This window comes from Vulpes vulpes, chromosome 16 (genome assembly GCF_048418805.1).
Source record: "Vulpes vulpes isolate BD-2025 chromosome 16, VulVul3, whole genome shotgun sequence".
NCBI lineage: Eukaryota > Metazoa > Chordata > Mammalia > Carnivora > Canidae > Vulpes > Vulpes vulpes.
In genome coordinates, this window is record NC_132795.1 from 5,796,190 (window position 1) to 5,813,221 (window position 17,032).

General features: G+C 37.6%; 1 protein-coding gene across 6 annotated transcripts in view; it reads left to right on the forward strand.

Annotated features, from left to right (window-relative positions):
- USP37 (ubiquitin specific peptidase 37) overlaps nucleotides 1-17,032 on the forward strand; it is a 97,055-nt gene that overhangs the window by 23,737 nt on the left and 56,286 nt on the right. For all 6 annotated transcript variants that reach the window (XM_026002164.2, XM_026002165.2, XM_072741742.1 and 3 more), the window contains 4 exons: nucleotides 191-268; nucleotides 7,976-8,073; nucleotides 9,228-9,312; nucleotides 16,827-16,988. In XM_026002164.2, the coding sequence (XP_025857949.1) occupies nucleotides 191-268; nucleotides 7,976-8,073; nucleotides 9,228-9,312; nucleotides 16,827-16,988 (423 nt within the window). The remainder of the gene's footprint in view (nucleotides 1-190; nucleotides 269-7,975; nucleotides 8,074-9,227; nucleotides 9,313-16,826; nucleotides 16,989-17,032) is intronic.

The following is a 17,032-nucleotide window of genomic DNA, read 5'->3' on the forward strand; positions in this document are numbered from 1 at the left end:
ATTGTTTTATTTATAATTTATGTCAGTGACACATACTGAGCATGCACATATACAGTATATTAATCAAAATGTGGTTTAGAGAATTAGGCAGCAGTAGTCATGGTTCTTGTCCTTGAGTTTGTTGGTTTACACTTCTTAATGATATAAATTATGGCTTTTATAAATAACTTTTTTTCTTTGTCCTCTACAGGACTGAAAAGAGAAAAAGAATGTTATCATCTGGTTCAGAGCTAAATGAAGATTACCCTAAGGAAAATGATTCATCATCGTAAGTTGGTTTAAAAACCTTATGGCAGGGATCCCTGGGTGGTGCGGTGGTTTGGCGCCTGCCTTTGGCCCAGGGTGCAATCCTGGAGACCCGGGATTGAATCCCACGTCGGGCTCCCAGTGCATGGAGCCTGCTTCTCCCTTTGCCTATGTCTCTGCCTCTCTCTCTCTCTCTCTCTCTGTGTGTGACTATCATAAATAAGAAAGAAAAAAAAAAAAAAGAACCTTATGGCAGTAGAGGCACCTTGGTGGCTCAGCCACTTAAGCATTTGCCTTCAGCTCAGATCATGATTTCAGGGTCCTGGGATTGAGCCCCAAGTCTGGGAGTCACACTCCCTTTCCCTCTGCCCCTCCCCACTTCATGCTTTTTCTCTCAAATCTTAAGGGAAAAAAACAAAGAATGCCTATGGCACTAGATCAGTGTTTCTTACATTGACACACTCCCTGTGGAAAATTGGTGGAGGAGGTACAATTTATGAGAATGCTAAAGATAGAATAGAATTTAAAGTATTTTGGTGATGGTAGATTATAGACTCCATAGAGATTATTTGGCCATTGCTAATTGTTTTGGTAATTTCATTACCTCTCCTATCCTAGCCTTTTTTATCTGCAATACTTAGACAAAGAATAGAAGAACTCATTAAACAGATATTTCTTGTTGGCTGTTATTTTGGTGTGAATTCTTTCCTTCTCTTTACCTGTGAATTTTTTTTACCCTATTTGTGTGAAAAGTTAGCCTAGCAGTAAAAAGGATATGAACCCAGGGTACCAGGGTGGCTCAGTTGGCTAAGGGTCCAACTCTTGATTTCAGCTCAGGTCATGATCTCAGGGTCATGAAATTGAGCCCCATTTGAAGCTCCATGCTGGTGTGGAGCCTGCTTAAGATTCTGTCTCCCTCCCCACGCCACTACCTCCTTACCCCCTTGCCTGTGGGCACACTCTCTGTAAAAAGAAAAAGATGTGAACCTGACATGTCTATGCAAGGAACATCAGTCTTTTAGAGGTATTTTCTGGTTGAACAAAAAAGGATAGACCTAACAACAAAACAGTCACCAGCTCACAATCTCTTCCTCATCATGGGAAGAATTTTTTATGTTGGGAAAATGGTTATTATACTGTTATGGAACACCTCAGTTATTACCTTTTTTAAAAAGTTCTTATTTAATTTTCAGTTAACATACAATGTAATATTAATTTCAGGTGTAAAATTTAGTGATTCAACACTTACATAAAATACCCACTACTCATCACAAGTGTACTCCTTAATCCTCATCACCTATTTAACCTTTCCTCCTACCCAGCTCTCTTCTTATAACCATCAGTTCTCTATAGTTAAGAGTCTGTTTTTTGGTTTTCCTCTCTCTTTTTTTCCTCTAGAATATTTGTTTTGTTTCTTAAATTCCACATGTGAGTAAAATCATATGGTATTTGTCTTTCTCTGAGTTATTTTGCTGAGCATAGTACTCTGGCTCCATCCATATCATTGCAAATGGTCAATTAATGCCTTAACAGAAATCGGTTGATAGTCAATTAACTAGTATTCTGGGTCAGAGGTCACCAGAAGGTAGTTGGGGAAAAAGCTAAAGAAAGTTTATTTATGGAGATCTTTGTCCTATTGCTGCAATAGGTATAAAACTGAGTAAGTGATAGGACTGGTGTGATACCTAAAGCTGTATCACCATGGGCTCAGATTCATACTATCTTTTGACCTACAGTGAACCGAGATAACTGCTTTAGCCTCTGCTCTCATTTTGCATTTTTGCTCTTATTTTGCCTATTGGTGGGAGTGGGGAAAGGAACAAAAGGGGAGGGCTTACTGCTTTCATTAAGGCTGAAAATTGTACACACTACTTCAGTGCACATTGGCCAGAATTTGGTCGTGCTGTTATATCAAATTATAAGAAACTGGGAAATATGCCTGGCCTATCCCAAATCCTATTATGGCGGAAGGATACAGCAGTTATTTGGGGACAACTAACAGTCTACTATAGTTTACCTCTCTAGCCATAGAAGTATACCTGTTCATCATTCTTCCCATATGTTTAGTCATTATATCCAGTTCAGAGTCCAGGATCTCTGGGTGATGTGTAGTTCTCTCTATAAGATCATAGTGTGCATATTACCATGTGCCTCGTAGTCTGATACCTAAAAGGCAAGTTAATCTGTATTCCCCACTCCCATTTCCATGCATACATCATTATAGGATAGGATAGATAGGATAGGCATAGGATAACCACAATAAAAATTTCCATTTAGAAAAGGCAGGAATAGGAAACTTAACGAGTTGCTGTTCTATTGCAGCAATAAAATCTTTGTAGGCAGAAGTTGTAAAGACAGTGAAGGCAGTAGAGTAAGTTCTTGGTTAGCCCATATCGCAGTCTCTCTTCTATCCTCTGGGAGAAACTCCCTTCCCCACTATACTTCATTTGACTCCTGACTTTGTCCTCTGGTAGATTTCCTTTGCCTGTTATCTTTCAAGGGCATAGATGAATTAGGTTTTGAAGACTCTGTTCTTCCTTGGGGCTATTATGCAGCTTTTGTAGCCTGCTTCATGCTGATCAAGTTCTGGGAGTTTAGAAGTATCCAGAAATCTAGGAGTTTTAGAAGTCTAGAAATTTCTTTAAAGCTACAACAAGCAGGATTTTATAGGCTTGAGAAAGAATTCAGGCCATTATTTTTGTTGTTTGGATTTTTTTATTTTAATAAACTCTTAAGTTTTGAAATAATTTTAGATTTACAGAAAAGTTGCAAAGACAATATAGAATGTTCCTCTGTACCCTTAATATTAACATAACATAACAGTTTCCCTTAATATTAACATAGAGTTATTTTTTCCCAAGCTTCTTCCTGAGTTACCTCCTAACATTGCCTCAGTTTGAGAATCAGAAGCAGTTGGATTTTTTTGGTCTCGTATGGTCTCATTACCAGGCAATTTCAATTCTAGGCCATTGGCATAGAGAGCTGTATTCTTTTTCATCTTTGATTGTAAGGTGGCTAGCCCTTGCCTGAATTTATCTGTCTTGAATAGGGCCTTGCTGAAACACAGACCAGTGTTCATACTGTCTCAATCTTTTAGAGCTATAGGTTGAGTAAGTATGCAGTCTGCTTTCAAAGACATTACAGATGACAGGCTTTGGGTTTGTTTGTTTTTTTTAAGATTTATTTTAGAGTGTGTACATGCATGCATGAAGTTGAGGGAGGGGCTGAGGGAGATATTTTCAAGCAGACTCCCCAATGAGTGCAGAGCCTGACGTGGGGCTTGATCCTGAGATCATGACTTAAGCCGAAACCAAGATTCGGACACTCGACTGACTGAGCCATCCAGGTGCCCCTGCAGATAACAGGTTTATAAATATCTTGCTGAAATATAACAATCGTCACCAGCTTTCTAATCTGTAATATCGGAGTCCTTACTCTCTACCTTCCTACTGTAGGTAGTGCATTATATTTTAGATTTGTTATAATAGCACCCCACTTCTAGTAACAAAATTTGTGGATTCAGGGTCCAGTTGTAGGAAATAAAATTCACTTTAGCTAGTTTACACACAAAAATGTTTGCCTTCAGAGAGTATGAAATAACTTCAGAATCATTAGGAAACCTGAAAATAGGCTATAGGTTAAGCTTTCAGGATGATTTTGAGAACTATGCCACAGATCAGGTCACCAAAGATGCTCCTGGCTATTGTCAAATCTTTTTTTTTTTTTTAAGATTTTATTTATTCATGAGAGACCCAGAGAAAGAGAGGCAGAGACATAGGCAGAGGGAAAAGCAGGCTCCATACAGGGAGCCCGATATGGGACTTAATCCCGGGACTCCAGGATCACGCCCTCAGCTGAAGTCGGACTCTCAACCACTGAGCCACCCAGGTGTCTCTATTGCCAAATCTAATAGCTGAATTGGAAGCTGTCATCTCTGGAACCATGCTGACACTACCAAGATTAGAAATCTCTATAGAAAAACCAGACACTTCCAAAATGGTTTTTGCCATCACAGTAAAACACATGATCTCTGTCTTACTTCCACTTTGCAGCTCTTATACAATTCTATGTAATTACCTTATCTTAATTCACATCCTGAACACTTAACTAGGAAATGTAGTTTTTTAGCTTTCTGGCTTTTATAGGACAGATATGCTAAACGGTGGTTGTAATAGACAATTGCATGCCAGTTCATATTCACCACACTTTGGGGTCATCTCACTTTTCCCACTTAGAATTCTGTCTGGTGAGCCCTAAGTTTCTGATCTTTGTTCTGAGCTAATAATACTTTTTACAATATCACAGTTAGATTTTTTGAAGTTTAAGTTTCTTAGAAGACTGTAGATTAATATACTTGAAAAGTAACCTGTTAAGAAAGTGCCCATAAGAGAGACCAGAGTGAGGAAAATAGGACAGGGAAGGGAGGAAGCCAACCAAGGGTGTGATCTCTGTGGGAGAGTAGGCTTTATCTTGATCCAGCAAGGGACTCTGGGTCTGTTCCAAATTGAAGTAAGGAATTTGGGCTTTTGTGTTCTCATACTGTACAGTCTTTGGTTCTGTGGCTCTGCCCAGATGGACAGAATATGTTAAGTAGCCCAAAGACAGTCCTCTGAAGAAGAACTGCAGGTGCTAACTGTTGAAAACACATTTTGGAGGTGTAACACGAAGGGATCGGAGGGGCTCTGTTGGAGCATTACTTATTAAATTCATTTCATGTTATCACAGATTCTTCACATTGATGCTGCCCAATATCTGGATGAAAATCTTACAAAAGGGGAGTTAAAGGGATGAGCTATAGTCCTTTTTGTCCTTATTGGTATAGATAGCCCTGAGGCTATAACTGATACTATCATCTTTTTCTTCTACCATCTGTTCTAGATTTACTGCATTCTTCCCTAATACTTTTGCTGTTCTTGGTGATTTGCCTAGTGATATGACTAAGATCTGCATCCCTGTGGGGATGAGCCCCTGGTCACTCTGTGCTTGTGCAGGCCATGGTTGCTGAGATTGCCCATTCGTAGTTAAAACTGAACATGATAGCACTAGGAGAGTCCCTAGTGTGCTCCTATTATTCCAGACATATTCCTGCCCTCATTATATAGCTATAGCATCAACCCTACCTCCTTATAATAATCAAACCAGTTACTCCTGCTAGTATAGCATTTCCTTTCTTTGCCTGATGCTCTGCCAACATGAGGAGCCCAAAATGAGTAACAGCCATAACTTTAGATTAAATGGGATTCTTATTATTCCCACGGGTGAAAAAGTTCCCCCTGTGGGGGAACCAGGACCTGATTTTTTAATGTCTCTGTAGTGGAGTTCTCTGGTGAACATTAATATGTGAAAAAGATCTTCACCCTTTATATACATTTCCATATGGCTATTCATTTATCTCTTCATAAATCATTTCTCCCTGATCTTCCAGGCCTGTTATTTGCAGGCTCCTGACTATCCATGCAAACAGTTTGCCACTATTTAGGAATCCATAGCCCACTCCTTTCTCCACACAGAGTGGTGAATGAAATGTACCTCTCAAACTCTGCACAGTGGAGGATTTCCTTTCACCATCCCCTTTTTGGGCAATCCAGTAATGGCTCTCTAGTGCAACAACACTTCATTTTCATTTTCTAGCAAGATACTGAGATGATCTATCCATGAATCGAGCCAGGTTTTTTTTTTTTTTTCCTTCTTTCATTGGTTATAGGGAGTACTCATAAAGCCTGTTCTTGTTATCTATTCCTGTTTATGTAGAACTCATCCTAGGTATACTACTTCCATTTTCTAAGGATTACTCCTCTATCTTCCTGATCTTACGACTTCAGGAGTATGATAGCACCCAGCTCATGTTGGCGAGCTCTGGTTGATGACCCATAGTCAGATATTCAGTCTTTAGTAATATGCCAGGAGTAGTATGTGATACTTCCTAAGAAATATATACTTTTTTTTTTGCTGCAGATAGCATGGTCTTACTCTCAATTCCTAAAGAGCTGGGCTGCAACTGATGATTTTGATCCAGTCACTTTGGATGAGTGATTCCTCATGGTGTCTTTGTGTTTAAGTTGATGGTTGGCTCAGCTGAATCTATCATATTCTCTCTTTAGTGGATCAGTACTCATAGCAACAACCAACCAGTTCTATAGTCTTTATGGTTATTATTCTATATCATTTGTATCAGTTATCTGTTGACCACTCCAAAATGTAGTGTCTTAAAATAGTAGCTATTATCGCCTATGAGTTAATGGCGACTTGAGTGGTTCTGCTTATCTGGGCTGGAATTGGCTGATTGTGGCTGAGTACTGTCATTTTGTTACACATCCATGGTCATTTGGTGAGTTGGCTAGTAGTTGGTTGGTCCAGAATGGCCTTACCCATATTGGCTGCCTAGTAGTTGGGTGATCAGAATGATTGGGCCGTGTGTCTTTCATTATCTAACAAGTTAGCCTGGAGTTACTCACAAAGCAATGTCAGGGTTCCAAGAGACTAAACATAAATCTGCAAAGTGCTGTTAGCCTTACAATCAGGAGTTACAAACTCTTAATATCTGTTGCAATCTTTTGGGGAAAGGAAATCACAAAGCCATCCCATTAAGGAATAGGAAAATAGATGAGACTGGACTTTTTGACAGGGACAAGGAAAGAAATAATTTGGGACATATTTTTAAACTTTATTGAAGTACATATTTACATATTATAAAATTCACTTTTTAAAAATGTACAATTCAGTAATTTTGGGTAGATTGATTAAGTTGTGCAACATCACCATAATCTAGTTTTAGAACATTTCTCTAACTCCAGTAAGATCCATTGTGTGATCTACCACATTTCTTGCATGCTAGAGATATCACATGAGCCATGTTCTCTTCTAATTTATTCCATCCCAATTCACTACAGATGAAAAATTGTAGTAATTGTAAAATATAAGGTCCTAGAGGGATTTTCACCAGTAGTAGGATTTCTTTTACCATTGCCAAATAAATGGTCCAATTCCAGAATCCTGTGCTTAGAAGTATGCTTCCTAGGCCCATTTCTACAACCAGCTGTTGTAGATCAAGTTCTCTAGAAGCAGACCCTGAAATGGTGGTTTGTGTGATTATTTATTAAGGAAGTACTCCCAGAGGATAACAGGAAAGGAGTAGGGAAAGCAAGTCAGTCAGTGAGTATAGAAAGTGAAGCCTGAATGTGATCTCAGACAAAAATCAAGCAGAGGTTAGGCTTCATCCTAATTACAAAGAGGAAATGATGTTATATAACCATTTTTAAAAAAATTTTTCACTTTAAAGTTGTTCTCATCCAAGGCAAGGGAAATGGGCTTGGGCTTCTTGACCTTACTTGTGACTCTCAGAGTGCAGGTAAAGGAACTCTAGTAGCTTGAGGACAATCTGTGGAAAAGAGCCCTGGGTATGGCTGTCAAAAACAAACCTAAATTGGTGTGGAAGAGAGGACACAAAAGTGGGGTCAGAGTGAGTCTGGGTAGAGTATCTGCATTATCTGCTATATGCATGATGGGTCTCCTAAAATAAGCACTTTTAATCAAAGCATGAGCGTATTTCTGACTGATCCTGCTCCACTTCTATAGGTTTAGGTATTTGGGAGTAATATATGGGGGAAATGTGACTTAAGGAATTTTAACTACATGTGAAATGTAAATATTCTGAAATGATAACTACTTAAAATTAAGAACTGTGTCTTTATATACCTATGCATATATTGAATTAAATTATTAACTGTAGGAACAACAAGGCTATGACAGATCCCTCCAGAAAATATTTAACCAGCAGTAGAGAGAAGCAGCTGAGTTTGAAACAGTCAGAAGAGAATAGGACATCAGGTAAGTATTTGGTCTTCATATAAGATAATCATTTATTATATGACATACTATATTAAGACTAGAAATAAAAATTGAAACTGGGATTGTCACTCTATATTATTCAGGAATATTGCATGATTCAGTACTAGTTATTGGGTGCCAATTTGTATCCAGTACTTGCCTGAAGTATTAGAAATGTAAAGGAATTTTTATTCTATTAGCAAAAAATTTACCTTTACTTTCTTTCCTAATTAACTACCTAAAATTAAACTTTTTCATTGTCAAAGTACCTGGACCATAAAATGAATCCAAGCAGTTAAAGTGGTTAAAACTGAATTTTATCAGTGTTGCTACATCTTAGAAGTTCCAGAACATCTTGGAATTATTGCCCTAAAGCAGTTGTTTTAAGCTCAGCTTGTACCCTGTTTTTACAAAAACTAAAAGACTGTCCACGAATTGATGGGAATGTTTGCACATTTAACATATCTCTCTGATCCTCCTTAGAGACTCCACTATGTAATATTAATTTAAATATTATATCAGGTGGAAATTAAATTGAAGCAAGCTAAAATATGGCATGATTTTGAGAGGTTAAGAGAATTCATTTGATTAGGACTCTAGAAACATTTTTCTTTTAGTGGTTCGGGATTGTGATATTCTTCTACAGAAAAAAGTAATAAAATTCGTACCTCTGAAATAATAATATATTATGTAAACTCCACTTACTGGTTTTCACCTTTTATAGTCAACCTATAGTTAGAAAACAGAATGCTTAAGTATTTTGTTAAGCCAAAAAAAAATCTTTTGCCCGAGAATGGGGTAATATAAATGAGAAATTTCTAATTTTTCATAATAGAGGTAACTGATGCTATTTATAATGAAATAAATTGAGAAATAGAAACATTATCTAGCATTATAAAGGAAGTGAGGAAAAGTTTTAAAAAGTGGTTAAGAAATTAGCAGCAAAATTTGTAGAGCTTTTGGACAGGAGAATATTTGCTGTCCTGAACAACCTTTCCACAGTGTTTGATCTTCTAACATGAATATATATTACTTTGATGAAAAGAAAGGGGGAAAAGAGTTAAATATAAACAGGCCTAATGCATAATTTTATTACTAAATCAACTTGAATGGTTGATTTAAGAATTAAATTTTTCCTGTTTGGTTTTTTTTAGGGCTTTTACCTTTACAGTCATCATCCTTTTATGGCAGCAGAACTGGATCCAAGGACTACTCCTCTGGTAGCACTAACTTAGACAGGTATGGGTTGGTAATAGACCTTGTGAAGAGCTTGAGGTGCTCTCTTCAGAATATTGAATGATGGGGTCAGCTGTGTATTATGCACTAAGTGAATACCCTAATTTAAAATAAGGAAACTGATGAGAATCATAGACTCATGACATTTTAGTTAAACAGTACTCTGGAAATGTTTTAGTTTTCAGATGCTTTTTCTTTTTTTTTTTTTTTTTTTTTTAACATTTTTCAACAAATTAATAAACTGAGGTCTAGGTACTGAGGCCACAGGTTGTTGACTGGCAGTGCGCTCAGATTCTAAATAGTGTATTCTCCATCATGCCAAGCAGTGAACATATTAAGATCTCTTAGGCATTTTAAATTGCCTTTGTTGCCTGTGTATTTGTTAAGCTACTACCAAAAGTTAAGACATTTGCTTTAAAAAACAAGTTGCAGGAGATGCCTGGGTGGCTCAGTGGTTGAACATCTGCTTTCAGCTCAGTGCATGATCCTGGGGTCCTGGATTGAGTCCCATATTGGGCTCCCCACAGGGAGTCTGCTGCTCCCTCTGCCTATATCTCTGTCTCTCTCTCTGTGTCTCTCATGAATAAATAAATTCTTTAAAAATAAAAGCTTACACATTAGTATCTTTTACTGGGAAAGGCTAGTCAGAAATTTAGTTGCTGATCCTATAGATACAGATTAAATTTTTTTGAGATTTACTGAATATAAATATATGAGACAACTGCTAAGTACTTGTGGAGAAGGTATGATCTTGGAATGTAGCCTGGAGGGGTAGTGGTAAATGTAAAAAGGTAAGCGTAATAGTGGTGTATAAAGATATCCTATGTAATGACCTATTAAGTAATATTTTAGTTTTTTAGTAGAATTTAATTCAGAGTGATTAAAAAAAAATCTTAATTACTGATAAAATGAGATGAAGTAAAGAATTTGATATTGTATTTTTAGATATTTTCCTGTTTGGTTTCTTTGGGGCTTTTACCTTTACACTCATCATCCTTTTATGGCAGCAGAACTGGATCCAAGGACTACTCCTTGGGTGGTATTTCAAACACTTTATGACTGCAGCCGTGACTAAGTTATTTGAATTTAGGAGAGAGACATATATCTGCTTATTAGAAGAATCTTAAAGGAGTCTAGGTTTTTAAAAAACTTAAATTTAGTTATATAGTATGAATTTCTTCTCAGAATAACAGAATTCATTGTATATAGGAATGGCTGAAGAAATAAATTTTCTTTAATGCAAAACTGCATTCAGAGATGAAGTGAAAATTTCCAAATCAGTGAGAAAAAACTAATATTGAGAAAGACTAAAGTTGTAGACACAATGGAAAACACAGACTAGAGCCAAGTATTTAGGTTTGAGTCTTCAAAGCCTAATCTCATGCTTAGGACCTGAATATGACCCCAGGCCAGAATTTAATTTCTTATATGAAGCTGCATATCTAGAACTGTTCTCTGTGGTAATAAACCAAGGCAAAACACTTCTGTAGAATTACCTGTTTAGAACCATAGATGTGCTGCTTGCCTGATGCTCCTTGAGCAGAGAGCAAATACACAGAAATGGGAATTTCAGTGACTGGCATCTGTGTTACCTGCATAGGGGCAAGAACCTGAACCTCTAAGAACCTGAACCTGAACCTCTGAACCTCTAATGTAAAGTCCCATGCAGATTAGAGGTCGGTAACTGAGGCAACTACTAAACATGTCAAAAACAACTGATTGTGGAATGCAGCACAGAGAAAAGGTGGCAAATGTGAAATGAAGAGGCTTATGTTGAGCTCCATTGTCTGATCTTCCATGTTTTTTTTAAAGATATATTTATTTTAGAGAAGGCATGTGAACGGGTGGTGAGAGGGAGAGGCAGAAGGAGAGGGAGGGAGATAATTTTTTTTTTGTAAGATTTTATTCATTCATGAGAGACAGAGAGAGAAAGAGAGGCAGAGACATAGGCTTCTCCTCACAAGAAGCCTGATGTGGAACTTGATCCCAGGACCCCGGGATTACACCCTGAGCCAAAGGCAGAGACTCTCAGCTGCTGAGCCACCCAGGCATCCGGGAGGGAAATAATCTTAAACAGAATCTGCACCAAATGCCTAGGTCAGTGTGGGACTTGGTCTCACAACTCTGAGATGATGACCTGAGCCGAGACCAAGAGTCAGATACTTAATCAATTAAGCCACCAGGGCACCCCCATCCTCCATGTCTTAGTAGTATTTTGGAGAAAATAAGACCAAGGAAAATAAAGACCAGGAATTTGTCAGAGAAATAATGGATGCAAATGATAAAAGTCCACAACCTTGAAAAGCTTCAACAAATGCCAAACAGCAGATACAAAACAAAAAAATCCACATTGTACATGAAATTTTAAAAGCTATTTGAAGGAAAATATGTCATTTAAAAACGGAAAAGAGATGACAACAATAGAAACAGAAGATACTGGAGTAATAGCATCAAAGAATTCTGTATTAGAGAATTCTAATTAAATTATAAATCAATTATAAATAAGATAATTATATATAAAATTATATAAAATATAAATAAATTATAATTTAAAATGCAGACAAATGCTGTTTTTAGATAGAGATGATTTATTCTGCAAGAAGCAAACTGAACCAAGGAAGGAGTGAAAATATCTGTGAGCAGAATTATAGAAGCATATATAAAAATCTAAATACTTTCAAAATCCTTCTGTATAATTAATAAGTGCATATGGTAGAAATTTCAGAAGTTACAGGGTGCATACAGTGGAAAGTAAATCTCCCTTTCTTTTCTGATTCCTAGTTGTTTATCTTTCCAGAGGCAACTATTATGACTAATAGCCACTTAGGGTTATTCTGTACATCTGAATGGTTTGATAGTTTTTTATAAAATGAGGATACAATAGGATTGAAAGCAAAAAAATTACTAGACAATAAGAAATAGAGAAGTGGGGAAGAGTGTAGGGAAATTAAACATTTTAAGTTCCTTTTGAGGACTTAAATTGCATGTATTAAAGAGTTAAAGATGACTTCCACTTCTGGCCAAAATGGAATAAGGACCAAATTTGCCCTCCTTCATGAAACAACTGAGGACCTGGACAAAACACATGAAACATTAATGGATCTCAGGACATTGGACATGAGGCAGTGAAGGACAGAGATCCATGAGAGATGGGAAACAAATGAAATTAATTTTATGACTGCTCCAGCTTGCTTCCTGGAGAAAGTTCCCAGGCTGCCACACAGGAGAGGGAACCAAGCAGAGCCCTGTTGCTCTTCCTGAGTTGAGGAAATGGAGCTAGGAGTCCTGGAAGGCCAAGGCATCTGGAACTCTCAGAACAGAGACCAGAGGGGATAACGGCACAGAGAAAGAACTGCAGAGATCTGCAGAGGGTCCCCCTGGGTATTCAGTTGACTTCTGATCAACATATGCAGGTAAGTAAACTAGCCAAGGCCTGGGACGGAATCACCCACAGGATCTAAGTGAATAATACTTGGGAGTTCACATAAAGCCAGGCATCATTCTTGTTCCTAATAGTAGGCATTTGCACACTAAGAAAGGTCGTACCTCATTAGTAAGGAGATCTATCCCTGGACTAACTGCTGCTCAGTTTACACATAACCTTAAAAGCAAGACCCCAAAATCGTACCTTTTCCAGGTAACCTAACCACATCTCAGAGCAAAATTCCAGAATGTTTATAGAAATCAAAAATACCTAGCACCCAATAAAATAAAATTCTCAATGTCTGGCATCCAAGAAAACATACTAGGCATACAAACAAATGGGAAAATACAACTCATGGAAGAGAAAAATTAATAAATACTCAGAAATGACATAGGTGATAGAATTAGTACATGGGGGCAGCCCCGGTGACACAGCGGTTTAGCGCCGCCTGCAGCCCAGAGCCTGATCCTGGAGACCCGGGATCAAGTCCCACTTTGGGCTCCCTGCGTGGAGCCTGCTTCTCCCTCTGCCTCTCTCTCGCTCGCTCTGTATCTCTCATGAGTACATAAAATAAAATCTTAAAAAAAAAAAAAAAAGAATTAGTACATGGATATTAAAGTTATTAGTCCAAATAAGTCATGATGTTAAATCAAATATATTCCAGTTAGAGAAAGATTGGATTTTATTTTTTTGAAAGATTGGATTTTAAAGGAAGAAAAATAATCTATATACTATTTAAAAGAAACAACTACGACATAAAGATGAAGAAAGGTTGAGAGTGAAAGAATGGAAGCACATATACCTTGCACTGTTCAAACCACAGTGTTTAGTAGTGCACAGTAAGAGATGCAACTGTTAGAAAGCTAATGATAAGTTTTAAGGTAGGGGCACCTGGCTGGCTGTCAGTAGAGCATGTGACCCTTAATCTTGGGGTTGTAAATTCCAGACTTGCATTGGGTTGTAGAGAATACTTATAAATAAAATCTTAAAAAAAAAAATCTAAGGAGATTAAAGACCTAAATAAGAATTAAAACTTTTAGGAGAAAATAATAGGAAAATATTCTGTGATCTAATAGAATTATAAAATTAAAAAAATTTTTTTTAAATTAAAAAAAAAGAATTATAGAATTAATTCTTAAGACACAAAAATTGAAACCATAAGGCAGCAACCAGGCAGCCCAGCTTCACAAAGACTTTCCTTGATAGGCCTGCCACCAGGATGCTCAAGAGGAAAGTCAGCTCTGTGTGTGGGTGTGTGTGTGGCGGTGGGGGCAGTGAAGGAGGGGAAACCTGTGCCTGCAAAAGTAGAAACAAAGCCAAAAAGGCAGTAGGAAAGAATAAATCTTCAGATAAAAAGTGCAAAGAGGGAAAAGGGGAGCAAAATGGGCTTAAAGTGGCTAATCAAGAAACAAAAGACTTACCTGCAGAAACAGAAATGAGCACCCGCGTAGGGTAGCTCAGTTATGTGTCTGCCTTCAGCTCAGGTTGTGATCCTGGGGTCGAGCCCCATGTCAGGCTCCCTGCTCAGTGGAGAACCTTCTCCCTCTCTCTGTGCAGCTCTCCCTGCTTGTGCTCCCTCCCTCTCTCTCTCTCTCTCTCTCTCTCTCTGTTAAATACAGAAAGTCTTTTAAAAAATACACACACAAAAATGGAGAATCTAAAAATGAGAATCTAGCCACAGATGAAGCAGGAGACAGAGAAGACACATCTGATTAATATCATATACCATGTCTTGGGCAGCCTGGGTGGCTCAGCGGTTTAGCGCCGCCTTCAACCCAGGACCTGATCCTGGAGACCCAGGATCGAGTCCCATGTCGGGCTCCCTGCATGGAGCCTGCTTCTCTCTCTGCCTGTGTCTCTGCCTCTCTCTCTCTCTGTCTCTCACAAATAAATAAATAAAATCTTTAAAAAATATATATATATCATATACCATGTCTTATCAGTGGTCTGTGTTTCCCTTGTACAATCTAGAGGAATATTTTAATCAACTATTTTATAGATGTAAGGTTTTCAGTAGCTCTAGAAACATTTTTAAGAAGGAGAGGATCTGGGGATCCCTGGGTGGCGCAGCGGTTTGGTGCCTGCCTTTGGCCCAGGGTGCGATCCTGGAGACCCGGGATCGAATCCCACGTCGGGCTCCCGGTGCATGGAGCCTGTTTCTCCCTCTGCCTGTGTCTCTGCCTCTCTCTCTCTCTCTCTCTGTGACTATCATAAATAAAAATAGAAAAAAAAAATTAAAAAAAAAAAAAAAAAGGAGAGGATCTCACCTCATCCCATTTTTTTAAGTGTAAATTTTTTTTAAGAGGTAAAATCATTTGCTGGTTGTTTCTTGATACAACCAGAAAATAGTGGGATATTGAATATGGGGGGCTTTGATTGTCTTGGGTATCAGCTCAACATTCCATAGATGGAGTAGTTTTTCTATCCTTTAATATCAAGCATACTAAATGGCCATTTAGTATTTTAAATTACTTTTTTTTTTTTTTAATTCACGAGAGACATAGAATGAGGCACAGAGACACAGGCAGAGGCAGAGAGAGAAACTGGTTCCATGTGGGGAGCCCGATGCGGGACTCAGTCCCAGGTCGAGATCACTCCCTGAGCTGAAGGCAGATGCTCAACCACTGAGCTACCCAGGTGTCCCTAAATTACTTCTTAACCCATGTTTTTGATAGAATTGTTTTCTAAAGAAAACCACTCCTTGATCTTGGCTCCTAGTCAGAATTTTGTGCTCTCTGTAACATGTTGGTCACTGGCAGTCCAGTTTTCCTAAGTAACTTTGTTAATGTGCTATGCAAGATTGAAAATTTGAGTATGTAGTATATATGATATAAATTATCAATCAATGGGACTTAACCGTATAACATTTGAAGCCTATCAACATTTGAAGATATTGGTACTTGATAAGAAAAATTATTATCAATTATCATAAATTGGTACTTAAGGAAGATTTGCCTTCAAATTTTAAGCTGGAAGGTCACTGGAATAATTTTTAAAAAAGAATTATAGCTGGATGATTTTTAGATTTTTGATACGTAAAGAATTAACAAGTTGAAATGTTTACTGTTCTCAGAACAACCAATAAAAACTGAATTATGAAAAATACTGAAACCATAAAAGGTTGATAGAGATTATGTAAAAGCTAAAGACTTAGAATATATAATAGAAGATTAGAATGTGAAATATATGAAAAATCACAAATTCTTAAGAACCCAATATAAAACTAAAGATATGCAAAAGCAGTTCAGAAAAGAGCAAAGGATTATAAATACGTTCAACTTCAGTAGTAATCAGGAAGATGCAAAACAAAACAACAGTCGGATCAGTTTCACTCAGTAATGTAATGGAGATTATGTGAAGAAATGGAAATTTGCTATTAGTGGACATAGAAATTGGTACAGCCTTTTTGTTTTTGTTTTTTTTTAAATATTTATTTATGATAGACATAGAGAGAGAGGCAAAGACACAGGAGGAGGGAGAAGCAGGCTCCATGCCGGGAGCCCGACGTGGGACTCGATCCCGGGGTTCCAGGATCGCGCCCTGGGCCAAAGGCAGGCGCTAAACCTCTGAGCCACCCAGGGATCCCCCTGGTGCAGCCTTTTTGAAAAATGATCACAAGATCTCAAAACACTAAAAATCAAAAATACTTATTCCTAACATTTTCACTTCTAAGCATATAAACTAAAGGAAGTTCTCTAGGAGATTGTATAAAAGAGTATTTGTTGTATCACTATTTGTAATAGTGGAAAAAGTTAACTGCCAAAATGTTTTTAAGACTGGGAAAACTGATGTATCATATCCATTAAGTGAATAAAAGTAAATAACGAAGTAAAACTATATTATAGTTTTCTTAAGTCATTAACTTAATTATTTTAATTATAGATTAGGTGTAGTATCATATGCCTCTTCAGCTATCTATTGACAGATTTGCTAATTTACATTTGGGGAATTTCTCCCCAGGTAATCATTATTACTGATATTACCCCAAGTTTAGGATTTTTTTTTCCCCAGACATTGACTTTTCTGAATTTGCTAGGGGAAAAAATAGCAGGCAAAATTGTTTTGCTTAGGCACTATCTATTCTTTTTTACAGGACTAATGTTTCAGGCCAAACTCCCTCTGCCAAAAGAAGTTTGGGATTTCTTCCTCAACCAGCTCCTCTTTCTGTTAAAAAACTGAGGTGTAACCAGGATTATACTGGCTGGAACAAACCAAGAGTGCCCCTTTCCTCTCACCAACAGCAACAACTGCAGGGGTAGGTAAATTCTTAATATTTTGCTTTCTTCTTACAAAGTGATT